Source organism: Hipposideros armiger, unplaced genomic scaffold (genome assembly GCF_001890085.2).
Source record: "Hipposideros armiger isolate ML-2016 unplaced genomic scaffold, ASM189008v1 scaffold_22, whole genome shotgun sequence".
NCBI lineage: Eukaryota > Metazoa > Chordata > Mammalia > Chiroptera > Hipposideridae > Hipposideros > Hipposideros armiger.
Window position 1 is genome coordinate 7312524 of NW_017731372.1, and position 13268 is coordinate 7325791.

The following is a 13268-nucleotide window of genomic DNA, read 5'->3' on the forward strand; positions in this document are numbered from 1 at the left end:
TTTATATTCACTAACGAGTCTTTAATCTCTGGAGGGACAAAGAAGTTTTCATGACACAACAGGAAGTTTCACCTATAAAGTGCTAAGAACCTGCAAATGGCACAGAGGAACAGCTGGGATGGGGGTGGGGAAGGGTCCCTTCCAGCTTGGCCTGGCCTCTGAAAGCATAGCTTTTTGCCTTTGATTGTTGAGGTGAAACCCATTTGTGATACCGTCTTGGAGCCAAGCTTCTCTGGACTCTTACTTTTACTGAGTCTGCTCCATTAAAAGTTTGTTATTTTGGGAAACTCAACCTTGTTGTAGAACTGGCATGTGTTTTTAATTGAGCTGGACCTAGTTTGGGATCCTGGTTCCATCTTTTGCTTGTTGCATGACCTTGAAATTCATTCATTCACTTAAAAACAGTCCTGTAGTGCCTACTTTGGGCCAACTACCGTGATGGGTTTTTTGGAATAAAGTAGTGGGTACCTTTCATTGCTCTGTGTTCTTCATTTTCTAGCTATCAGCAAGTTCAGTTGGTTTTACTTCAAAAATGTATCCCAAATTGGACTGCTTTTCTCCATTACCCATCTTTCCCCCAGGCTGTTATTCTAAGTTGCATGATTGTATTCTTCCCTCTAATCCTCTGCCTCAATTCATTATCTATGCAGCAGCCAGTGTTATCTTTTTTTTAAATATACATCAGATTATTCTCTTGCTTAAAAACCCTCCAGTTATACTCAGATGTACTGAAAATAAAACCCAACATCTCCCGATGGCCCACGAGGTCCTACATGATCTGGTTTCTGCTTCCCCTCTGAGCTCATTTCGTATCCCTTTCCCCCTCATTTAGTGTGTCAGTCACACCAGACTTCTTCCTTTTCCTGAAGATATCAAGCTTATCCCACCCTGGGTTCATTATACCAGTTACGTTGTCTGCCTAGGATAATTTTTCTATATAAGTTTGACTGGCTGGTTCCTTGCTGTCATTCATATTTCAGTTCAAACACTTTCCCTCCTCTATTCCTCAAGTCACATTCTATCAAACTACTGTATGTCTCCCCCCTGCAACTCTTATTTAGCTCTGATCACAATTTGAAATTACCTTGATTTGCCTACTAGACTGAGCTCCACGAGAGCAGGAATCATGCTGTTTCATTCATTACTGTGTGTCTAATGTCTAGAACAGTTCCTGGCACAGAGCAATAAATGTTAGTTGAGTAAAGCCACATAATTCTCTTGAGCCTCGGTTTATCACTTGTCCCATAGAATAATAATTGGCTAATAAAATGAGGTTGTATTTAGAATTAAGTGAGATAATAAATGTATGTGAAGTATTTAGTACAATGCTTGGCACAGTATGCCAAATGATAGTTTAACCATTGTTTCATTGTGATTATTTATATGACAGTGTTCACTTCCACTTTCCCATACTCCTCTAGTACCTGTTTTTGCACCTAATGATCCATCTGGAGCGTCACGGGTGTTTGTCAGTGACAGATGCCGAGTGGTTAGATGCCTGCAATTATTTTCTAACGTAGTTCTCTCTTGGCCATGTTTTTCTGTACAGGTCCTGCAGCTGGGCTCAGACATTCTTCCCCAATACAAGCAAGAGGCACCAAAGACTCCCCCTCACATCATCTTACATTACTGTGTTTTTAAGACCACGTGGGATTGGATCATCTTGATTTTAACCTTCTACACAGCCATCTTGGTCCCTTACAATGTCTCCTTTAAAACCAGGCAGAACAACGTGGCCTGGCTGGTGGTGGATAGCATTGTGGATGTCATCTTTTTGGTGGACATTGTGCTGAATTTTCATACCACTTTTGTTGGACCAGCTGGGGAGGTGATTTCTGACCCCAAACTCATCCGCATGAACTACCTGAAGACGTGGTTTGTGATTGACCTTCTGTCCTGTTTGCCATATGATGTCATCAACGCTTTTGAGAACGTGGATGAGGTTAGTGCCTTTATAGGTGATCCAGGGAAGATCGGTTTTGCTGATCAGATTCCACCACCCCTGGAGGGGAGAGAGAGTCAGGTACATCCCTCAAATCTCAGACCTTGTTGTCATGTCTTTAAAGCTGAACTAAATGTGGGCGGTCAACAGAAGAATAATTAGTGGGTGGGAAGTAGCATGACGGATGTCCGGAACCGAGGGAGCATGCTTGATGGATTTCCTCGCCTGCTGTTCTTGCCTTTGGAGCTTCCAAGGTGCTGCATGTCAGTGAATGGTGTGGAAGAGACCAAAGGCTTCCCTCTGACCCACGTGGACTGCATGCCACTGGCTCAGGGGTGGTGGGGCTGCAGGACGCATTTCCACTGTGTTGCTGAACCTTCCACTTGGTATGCAATTGCTGAATGTCTACCGATTGAGTATTCTAATTATGGGGACTTTTCTATCATCTGCTGCTGACCTTTGACTTTCAGTTTAATTAACTCCTAGCAACAAGGATGCCATTTCTCTCCAAGTTTGCTTGCTTATTTATTTAAATTTTTTTTTGGGGGGGGAGGGGTAAATGTTGGAAAAGAATGAGTTTCTTCACTAAACTGAGTTTTGGAGGTGACCACTGGCGTCGAGTTCTGTATACTTTCCCTTGCCTAAATTGTCTGAGGTGGTCAGGCTGTGGCTGAGAGGAGTAGAGCTGTTACTGGATTACACTGCTTTGGATTATCAGTCCTGCAGGCAACAGAAGGAATTAAAAGAAGATAAATGAAGATAAATGCTCTGTAGATGTGTTGGAATCAGGACATGCTTAAACAGTCAGCAAATAGGTGCCTTGGACGTGTTGCCATAGGAAGGGGCCACTGCGCTGGTAACAGTGATTTTCTCCTTCAAAAAAGCAAGGATGTCAAGTCAGGGCAAGGGAAAATGTCAGATTCTTACCTAGTTTAAGTGTTCTGTGGGAATTGTTCTTTTTTCCCCCTACTCATGGTTGACACTCCAGGTGGAGTAAGGTAAGGCAGTTCATCCTCAGGCAGCAATGGATCCTCTGCCTCGGATAACAGCGGGTCCCAGAGGTCTCAGTCTGGCTGCGTTGTTACCTAGGTGGGTACCCCAGGAAGCTGTCTAGGAGGCTGAGTTGGGCAAAATACACACTCAGGGCTGAGTGGCTAGTGGGATTCAGCCTTGGGATAGTTGGAAGGAACAGGTAGGAGCAGACTTGTGCTCCGTCCTCTGTGAGAATCCAGCTACCTACCACTCCTTCTTGTAAAGAGGACCTGATATTCAGATGCTCTAGACTCAGAGCAACCCCTGCTTTCATCTGCTTGGTGTGTTTCAATATACTTTAAAATCCCAGGGAATAATTCTCTGGGTGGCTCGTGTAGATTTTAATAGGGGGATTAAGTGAGTTGAGACTTATCATTTACAAGAACAAAATCACCCCTAAAGTGAATGTTGGGCTTCTTAAATGTGCATTTTAGTACACGTTGGGAATGTTTTTCTCCATGAACACATTTCTAGAAAACTTTATGTTAGTGAGGAAAATATGATCATTTTGGCTTAGATAATTCAATTGAATTATTTCAACCTAGAAGAGCTTCTTATACACGCTTATGGGAAACGAAACTTAACTTTAAAAACCACTTGGGTTTTTCAATTAAACCCTTTGCTATTTATAGCAGTGGCATCGATGTTTTTCAGATAAATAGGACAGTCCTTTGACTTCCACAGGTGCCCATTAAATTCTGGCAGAGCTATAAACACATATGCAAATGTGTCAAGATTACCTGTAGGTTAGTTGAGCAGGGAGCTTCTTCTCAGGCTCTGTGTATGTTGGGCTGGAACGCCTTTCCATTTACTGTGAATACCCCTGACATGGTTTGTGATTTCCAGATTCATGAAATAGATTGTAGGCAGGAAAAATAGCATTTATCTGCAGCTTTCTCGTTGGCAAAGGGTTTAGCATCAAAGCTCTTACTGCCGTCTCTCAATAGTAAATAATAATATGGATATTGAGGGGCTATAGCTATGATTTGTTTCAGCAAAGACTTGATTTCCTTTTTAGTAATGCCTTTGAAAGCTTTGGCTGGCACCTGAAATGATGCCTTTTCACAACCATAGTGGCGGGGGAGATCAGTGTGAGGAAACTGAAGGTTTGGCTTCTAGTGCTCTTGCTATCACCTATTAGGATGGCGGCTGGGAATCTTGTGCTTGTTGTTTAGCCTTTCCGGATCACAGTTTTTCTGTCTACATCTGGAGGATACTACCTTACCTGGCTGGAGGCATGGCATTTGAGCAGTGGATGATTTGCATTCCCTGCCAACTGCAAAGTCTGGTGAGTTCTAACATCTCATCTGCATTATTCTTACCTCCAGGCTGACTGTAAAAACAAGAGGCCCAAGGTGGGGTGGCATGGGGGCATTTAGCAGGTTATGATAAGTAGACCTACCAGATGTCAGAGCTCAGGAGGACTACAGAGGTCATACAGTTCAATCCTCTTAACTCACAACTAAGGACACAGACTCAGGGGGAATATGCCTCACTCACAATTGCATAGCAAATCGTATGGTCACAGTCATAATGAGTCCCTATTCTTCTCTATTCTTAATAGTGACAGATTTGATAAAAAACAACAACAATGGGGTGGGGGTGGGGGTTGCAAAACACTGAGGGCTACAGGTGAGTCAGACTGACCAAGAAGCCTCTGATGTGTATGGCTCACCCATGGCTTGGGTATTGTGGTGGGGCACGTGGGCACTGGGTATGGGGAATGAAAGCTTCATTTTCCCCCAGGCAACTGTGTTGGTGATGAGATGATGGGTAGTTTAAGATGCCCACCGAGGGGCAGACACAACATGGTTTTCCAGGCACAGGACTTTTTGGTAAAAGGGCCACTAAATTAGTAGGCATGAAGGGCAGGTGGGCTTAGAAGAGGTTGGGGGGGCCGAGAGGGGCACCCAACCTGTTGAACCTGGATTAGGCTGGGGGAAATCCCCTTGGTAGGAGAATTCTGATCAATGGTTCAGCGGGTTCACGTTCAGCATATGCTGTCTTCTTACACTCTTGTTGTGGAGTTGCTAATCTAAAATGGCAGCTCCCTCTGCATCAGGGCCTTTCTCTGGGACAGTATGGGGAGAAAGTAGAAATAATTGACTCACTTCTCGTAAAAAATACATGGAGCTGAATTCTCTCTGGCGTCTTCCTAATAATGCCAATGGAATTATGTTCCAGTGGAGACTGCCAAAGAAGAGGGGAATAAGGGTGGTGGCTTTGCCATCTGTGTGTGTGGGTTTGGGGTGTGGGTATGGGTGTTGGGGTGGGGAGCTCTTGAAGTTCAAGGATTAGACCCATCCAAGGCTTGGGTCAGGAAAGAACCAGGTTCAATTGCTAAAGCCAGCAACTGTGAATTTAGCCCTGTGGATATTGCACATTTCTATGATTTCCGCCACACAAATGATCCCTTTTGGCTCAACTTGTTTCGCTTATGTAGATGGCCTACATTTGCGTCATTCTCCAGCCTGATGGTAATAATCTGGTTTGGAGGCTGTTTGGTAATATGTTTGCACATTAACTAAACTGGTTAGAGGACAAAAGGCCTGGAACCTGGGTGAACTGAAGCCTGGAATGGGTATACCGAAACAGAAGCCAAATAAACCACTTTTGGAGCTTTGTGGATTATTGGCCTGGTGTGCTTCATGGATTAAAGATGAAATGATTACTCACAAACATATTCCCTCTAAGGAAACCATGTTACTAGTAAGGAAACCATAGTGCTTATTGTCATTGAGTGTGGCAGTGCAAAGGGGAGAATGGAGCCAATCACACGCTATTTCCGGGGTCACAATTCTGGCACCCTGGGGCCCGGGGCCAAGAGCTTCCTCCTATCTTTGGCTCTGTAATGGAATTGTGTCCCAGGGGAGACCACTGGGACAGCAGCAGCACCAGCTAGCTAGTGCTGGTGACACAGCTGACACTTGCCAAGAGCCAATTTGTACAGGAAATGCTCACCTTAGAACAGAACAGGACTAGGGTAGGCTGATGAAAAGATAATAGCACTGAGAGCAGCTTCCCTTTATCCAAGACTCCTATATGCTGAGAAGACTTCTGAGCAGATGTGGATTAGGGGGATTATATAATAGAAGGCTCCCTGGGAAATTGGAAAAAAACACCAAAAACGACCTGTTGAGGAAGGTGTTGGAAGAAAGGTGGAACTCTGATGGGTGGGGAAAGGCAAAGGAGCACATGAGTGCAGAAAATCTAGGAACAGGCATTGTGTGTGGGGCTGGGGGAAATTTTCTTTGATTTAATCTTTACTATTCTTTTAGTAGACACCCTGAAAAATACCACGATCTCACTCTCCTTTCTTCTCCCTCCAGTGTCTGTTAGTTCTCCTCACTGACAACCTGGGACCCTGAACAGGAGAGTGGATTTAGAGGGGAATTTGAGCTCAGAGGGGTTCTGAAACCTGTGGCTCAGGTTCACAAATATTTTCTATAAAGGTGCCCATAAAATATATATTTAATAGGCTGTGTAGACAACATTATGTTCTCTCCTCTCTCTTCTCATCTTTTATGACCCTTTAAAAAGTGAAAACCACTCTTAACTCACTGGCCATATCGAAACAGGCAGCTGGTCAAATTTGGCTGACCCCTGTTATAGACTGAGGGGTTTTTCTGAGGGTCAGTTTTTAGAGAATCAGCCACTGCCTGTCTATAACTTTCCTGCTATTTTTTCTTTTCTCTGCTTTGGAATGCCCAGGACATAGATGTTAACCCTTCTCGTTGTATCCCCTATGTCTCTTACACTCACTTTGTATTTTCTAACCTCTCTTTCCATGCATTATTCTGCATTTTTTTCTGATTCATCTCCCAGCTTCCTAATTTACTCATTAGCTTTGCCTAATTACTTTTAAACCCTTGTATTGCATTCTTAATTTTGATTATTGTATTTTTTTCAATGTTAAAATTGTTATTTGCCTTATTTTATAGTTTCTAGTTTTCTGCTGAAATTCTTGACGGTGCCTTTTATCGTGTCAAATACATTAAGGATAATTATTTTAATGTCTCTTTTCAATAACTCCATAATCTGGAGTCTTTGTGGAGCTCCTTCTGTTGTATTCTATTGTTTCTTTTTAGTTTTCTTAAATGTGGTTTTATCTCTTTGTGTACCTGGTTATTTTTTATTGTGTACTGGACGTTCTATGTGAAAAATTGTAAAATATTTTGGGTCCTAAAATGGTGTTTTTCTTTCTCTCCAGAGACTATTTAAATTTGCTTCTTATAGGTAGTTAAGAGCAGTAGCAACCAGACTCATCTGAATATAGTTTCCAGGATTGAGGATATCTGAAGCTGTATTTCAAGAGTTTTTCTGGTTGACTTTGCTCTAAGGAATAGCCATTGTGATTCCCATGAAAGCATGATTACCAGGACCCCTTTCTTTGTTAACCCCTTGACTTTTACTTTGCCCCCTTAAATCCAAGATGCTGTCAAAAGTAATGCTTTGATCTTCAGCCTCCCTAGCTGCTTCTACAGAATTGACAGATACTCAATGGGAAAAACTATTCCAAATACCAAACTCACTTTTTAGGTTTTCATCATCTTATGGATTTGATGCCATCATTCTTCACTGCCCTGCTAGATTACTGATGCATTCAAGCTGATTTTAAAAATCAGGGTTTGTAGTTGTTTTTATTGGGAGAGTTCATCTGAACTTCTTAGTCCACTATTACCAGAAGTTCCTCATTATTTCTTTGGGATATTATTCAAAGTAGAATTATTAGGATAGTGGGAATGCACACTTTAAAGGCTTTTGATATATACTATCAACTTGCTTCTCAATAAGATTGTATACGTTTACAAAGGTTCATGTGAGTTTTCTCACACCTCACCAACACCAGATACTAATTATAAAAATTGCCAATTAGATAGGCCAAAATTGGAATCTCATTGAGTTTTTATTAGGACTATCATTTAGACTGTCTAGGTTTAAATTCAGTTTCTGCCTTTTACTAGCCGTGTGACCTATAGCAATTATATTTAAGTACTCTGTGCTCAGTTGCTCATCTGAAATATTGGGATAACGGTTATACTCACCTTATGGGTTTGAGGTGAGGATTATATGAGTTAATCCACGTGAAATGAGTAGAGCAGTGTCTGGTATATCAAAATCTCTGAGTAAATGTTAGCTTTAATGTTCTTTTCATTATTAATATTTATCTGTTCTTAGTCAGTGGTCAGAGCACAATGCTGTTGAGTCCTTTGCTCATGCATTTCTTCCTAATTCCTATATCTGTGTCTCAGAATCTTAATCAGCCTTTATGGCTTAGCTTAGATGTTTCTTTACTTGTGACGCCTTTTCCAATTTCTCTGAGCCAGATGTGATAGATTTTTCTATTTGCAGTGGATTGAATGTTTGTGTGTTCCCCAAATTCTTATGTTGAAACCCTAATCCCAAGGTGATGGTATTAGGAGGCAGGGCCTTTGGGAGGTCATTAGGTCATGAGGGTGGAGCCCTTATGAATGGGATTAGTGTCCCTATAAGAAGAGTGCAGAAAGCTAGCTAGTTCTCTTTTATCACGTGAGGATGCAATGAGAAGTTAGCTCTTTGCAACCTCAGAGAGGGCCCTCACTAGAGCTCAGCTATGCTGGCAACCTGATCTCCAGAACTGTAAGAAAGAAATTTATGTTGATAAGCTACCTAGTCTATGGTGCTTGGTTTTAATAGGCTGCTCAACTGCATAGGATATTATTTACACTTGGGTGATAGCTAAATTCTGTCTTATGATACAGACCCACAGTGCATTATCCACAATCCCAAAACCCAAAGAGCTGTGAAAATTGAGTTTTTATAACTTAAGTGCAAAATCTCCACTGACCTGAGTGTAGTTAGAGAAACCTGATCTGACCTGATGTATACTACTTATAGTCTTCATGTATTCCTCTTAGTCTAAACATTCAGACATTTCTTTGCAGAAATATTAATGTGCTTGAGAATAGGGTGCTTCCCAACTCTGCCTAAAGGTATTTGGTCAAACATAGCATATAGACCCTGTTACCTGTCTGAATTTTGAAACTCACCTGGTGTAAAGGGTTTGGGTAAGGCATTTTGGACTTGTATAAATAGGTATGTGTACTTAAGGTCAGGAAACATGCTGTAATCTTCATAGAACTTAGTTCAGTTTCTTGGTCATGGAAGGTCTTTTTAAATATACAGTTGACACTCGTACAACGTGAGTTTGAACAATGTGCGTCCACTTATATGTGGATTTTTTCATTGGACCTGTGCATGGAGCTCAAATCCATGTTAAGGGTTATCGGGTGATTGGGAATTCGTATATGATGAGAGCGGATTCAAGTTATAAATGGGTTTTGACTGTATGGATTGTTGGTGCTCCTAATCCCCGGTAGTTCAAAGATCAACTGTGTATGTCTATATAATTAAATATTAATTGCATATAATTAAATATATATGTATATATTTAATTTGGCTAAAAGTAACAGAAAACCCAGATAACAGGGTCTGGAAATACTGGAAATAGGGGTTTATTCTTTTTCTCCCACCATTAGCAATGCATTGGTAGACAATTGCTAATATTGATTAAGGTTCTTAGGTTTGTCTGGGCTGAGATTTCTGTGGTTCTCTTGCTCTTTCCACGTGGTCACAGGATGGCTGCTCTAGCTCTAGCCATCAAGTCCATGTTACAAATAGGAAAAAGGAAGAAATGACGAAAGAGCATGTGCTGCCTGAACCTGTCCCTCTTTTAAGGATTTATTTTTTTGGAAGCCTATCCAATGACTTCTGCTTATATCTCACCGGTCAGAATTGGGTCATATTGCCACCCTTCTCTGTAAGGGAATGAAGTGTAGTTTTTAGCTGGGTACATTGTACCCCAACAAAATAGAGAGTGCCTAATAAGAAAGAAAGGGAAGTGGATATTGGGTAGACAATTAGCAGTCTTGGCTACAATAACAAATATTTTTTGAGGATTTAATAAATGTTTAATAAGTGTTACGTATTTTACACACCTTATCTCTTGAACTGTCACAAGAATCTTATGAATTTGGCATATCATCATCCCATTTTAGGTATGAGGACAGTGAGGTTCAGTGAGGCTGGTCCTTTGCCCAAGGTAGCACTACTAGTAACCTTAGTATAGGATTTGAAAATAGAGTAGTTTGAGTCTAAAATACACTTTCAGCCAGTATGCTATACATCTACTAGCATCTACTAACGTTGAAAGGTTAGGTAGAAGCCAGATTGTGAAGAGCTTTAAGTGTAAAATATATAGGAGTTTAGAGTTTAGACTACCCCCAGGCCTGCATGATCGTTTCTAAGTGGTTTGGATTACTTCTCTGGACTAGCCAGACCACTGACTTCATGCTCTGGGTTTCTTTTCCCTTTTGTTGGACCTTATGCTTTTCCCTGGCAAGAACTTGGAAAGGGGCCTATTCTTTAAGACCCTGGAGAGCTGGCACCTTCTCCATGAAGACTCTTCCGGGCTGACATGGTCATTTTGTTTTCTGCATCCCTACAATGTCCTATGCACACAAAACCCAAAATACCATTATGTTTTAGTCATATAATCTTCTTACATGATTAATTATGTTCAGACCCAGTTTGACTGCAGAAAAAAGATTGTCTTGTTTTTTGTGTGATTTGTGGCACTTAGCACAGCTGCTGGCACATAGCAGTCACTCAGATATTGGCAGAAGGAGGAAAACCATGAAAGCGTGAATCAAGATCACACAGTTCAGGATACTAAAAGAAACAAAGAAAGTATGTTTTTAAGTACAATGCTGAACAGTTGGTGGTATCATCCTTTGTATGTTTTGATACCAGCTGTTCATGAACGGATACCTGATATGTTTACAGGAGAATGTTGGGCAATTTTGCGTTTTGAGTTCATTCAAATTCGCTTTTAATTATTTTGCCTTTTAAAGTTTAGAGGAGACTACCCCCAATACTTAAGAAGAGACTTTCTTCCCTAATACTAAAGTAGTTACTTATTATTTATATAGCGTTTTATATTGTGTATTTTTCATATCTCTTCTCTGAATCTCACAAAACTCCTATAAATACAGGTTTTGTATGTACTGCCTTCTGACTGTTGACAGAGTCTGAGACACGCAGAGGTTGTTGCCACTGCTGGAAAGCACGTAGGTAGTGAGTGACAGAACAGCTCTTCTCAGGGTAGGCTCCAGAATTATTGAATGTTTGGCTGTGACTTGTTTAACCTTGAGTTTATCGTAGAATAGGGACCCACTTTAGCTTATATGACTGTGGCTTCTATTGGAATTATCTAACCTATACCAACAGCAGCATGCCATGGCCACACTATAGAAAAGGGAGTCCAAAGAATGTGGAAATGATATAAAGGGTTTTGAGAATTAAAACTTGGGGAATTTGTCAGGTGCATTCCTCCATGCACAGGAAAGCTCTGTGGGTGAGACACAAGGCTTGGTTGGGGATTAGCTGAAATATATCTCAGGGTGTTGGTTAGACTCCAAGAGAGCACTGAGTGTCTGATGGCAGATGCTTTTGTAAGAACTCAAGACTAAGCCTTCCTGTAAGAAGTAGTCATTTCCGTATGTGTGCATGTGCTGCTACCTTCTTAATATATTGAAAAAATCTGAAGACAGGATGGTACTCAGTACTTATTAATTGACTACATGAATGCCACTGTGCACATATTGGAAATTAGAATGTACGAGAGCCACTCCTTTTAGGTTGAATGAGAAGCTCCCTCGTAGAGTGACATGCGATGATCAAGACAAGTCCTTTACTAATATTGTCTCTCCCATTAGGCTGCTGAAAACTCAGACTTACTTATTTACCTACTTAATTTATTTATTTATTTAGCTGCTTGTTATATGTTTTCATATTAAGCAAAGTAACTTAAAAGTGCATGAGCTTTCAATTGTTATAATTCTAAGAGTATCAGTGGGGGACTGATCTTTTGTAAAGTTCAGTGAGTAAGAGAGAAGAGTGTGTGATCAGATCGTGGGCATGTCGGGTGAGGGAGGTTCTGAAAACATGGCCTGCCTTGGAGACATGGACGGTGGTGCCAGAGATGAGCCGTCTTCTTCCCGATGGCCCAAAGATGAACCCATGAATGCAGTGCAAATAGTGAGTATAGAATTAGGTGTCAGATCTATTTGGGGCTATTCAGGAAAGAGAGATGAAACCTCGTTAAGGAGAAACATAAAAAAAATGAAAATAAAGAGTGCTAAGCAATAGAGGAGACTTCCTTTTTTTGTTATGTTTTTATATAACCAGATTTCTTTGAAATGGATATATAAAAATGAAAAGATCCTATTTGAATAGAAAAAGCAACGAATAGCATGGTAACACTTACAGGAAGGAATTGGACCTTGTAAATAATGTCAGTTTAAATGTTTTAAATAAAAAGCCTTATTTATGTGTCAATTCAATAAAAGTGTCATTTTCTTAAAGCAGCTACTGGAACAGGTGAGATACTAAATATGAGTGTGTTTTGTGCTCTTTGGGAAAAGGTATGACAGAAACATACTACCTCAGCTTTATTTATTCACTGTTCATCGATTGAACATGACCAGAAATAGAGCACTGTATTCAGCGCTTTGGGAATTGTAGAGGGAAACATAATTTCTTCAGCCTGAGGGTTTTGAGCCAGGTCTGCAAGAAAGGTGGAGCCAGAGATAGGCAGATAGCGTTGTCAGTTGGTCAAACAGTGGTACCTTTCATGATGAAATAACCAACCACCTATATGACTGTCTCTTCCTAGGCACATTAGCTACCCTCTCTAAACCTTGGTTTTCTTATCTTTAATGAGAGCAGTGTCTATCCTGCAGGGTGTTGTAGGGATTAAATGAGATAACATGTAGACTAGTGTAGTGCCTGGCACACTGCTAGCACTTAGTAACCGGGACTGCTTTTATTATTGTTGTTAGCTCAGGAAATGATATAAAAGAGAGAGAGCAACAGCTTACCTCACAAAGATGCTTGGTCTGGGAAGTGTCGTCACTGGGAAGCTCATCGTTATTTCTGAGGATATAGCCTTGAGCCAGTCACATCCTGCCCCTTATGGAGCCTTGGCTAAAAGCCAGATGCCCCGATCGCAGCAGAGATTTTGTGTAGAGTCAGCTCTAAAGGCCAGAACAGAATGGCAATGCTGAGGGCTCATTCTGCTTTCTGGTTCTGGGTACAACCTGATTGCACATTAAAATGACCTAGGTTGCCTGTTGAAAATATATGTCTTCAGGTTCCACCTCAGTCTGTTGAATCTGTGTTCTGAAACTCATAGTTTTAACATTGTCCTCAGCTGGTTCTTTGTAGCCAATCCAGCTCTTGGCTAGCATTTGGA

General features: G+C 41.1%; 1 protein-coding gene across 1 annotated transcript in view; it reads left to right on the forward strand.

Annotated features, from left to right (window-relative positions):
• The window catches only part of LOC109379113 (potassium voltage-gated channel subfamily H member 1-like), a 143749-nt gene that overhangs the window by 94856 nt on the left and 35625 nt on the right, over window positions 1–13268 (forward strand). Inside the window, exon 5 of the mRNA XM_019635460.1 lies at window positions 1550–2023. Within this exon, the coding sequence (XP_019491005.1) occupies window positions 1550–2023 (474 nt within the window). The remainder of the gene's footprint in view (window positions 1–1549; window positions 2024–13268) is intronic.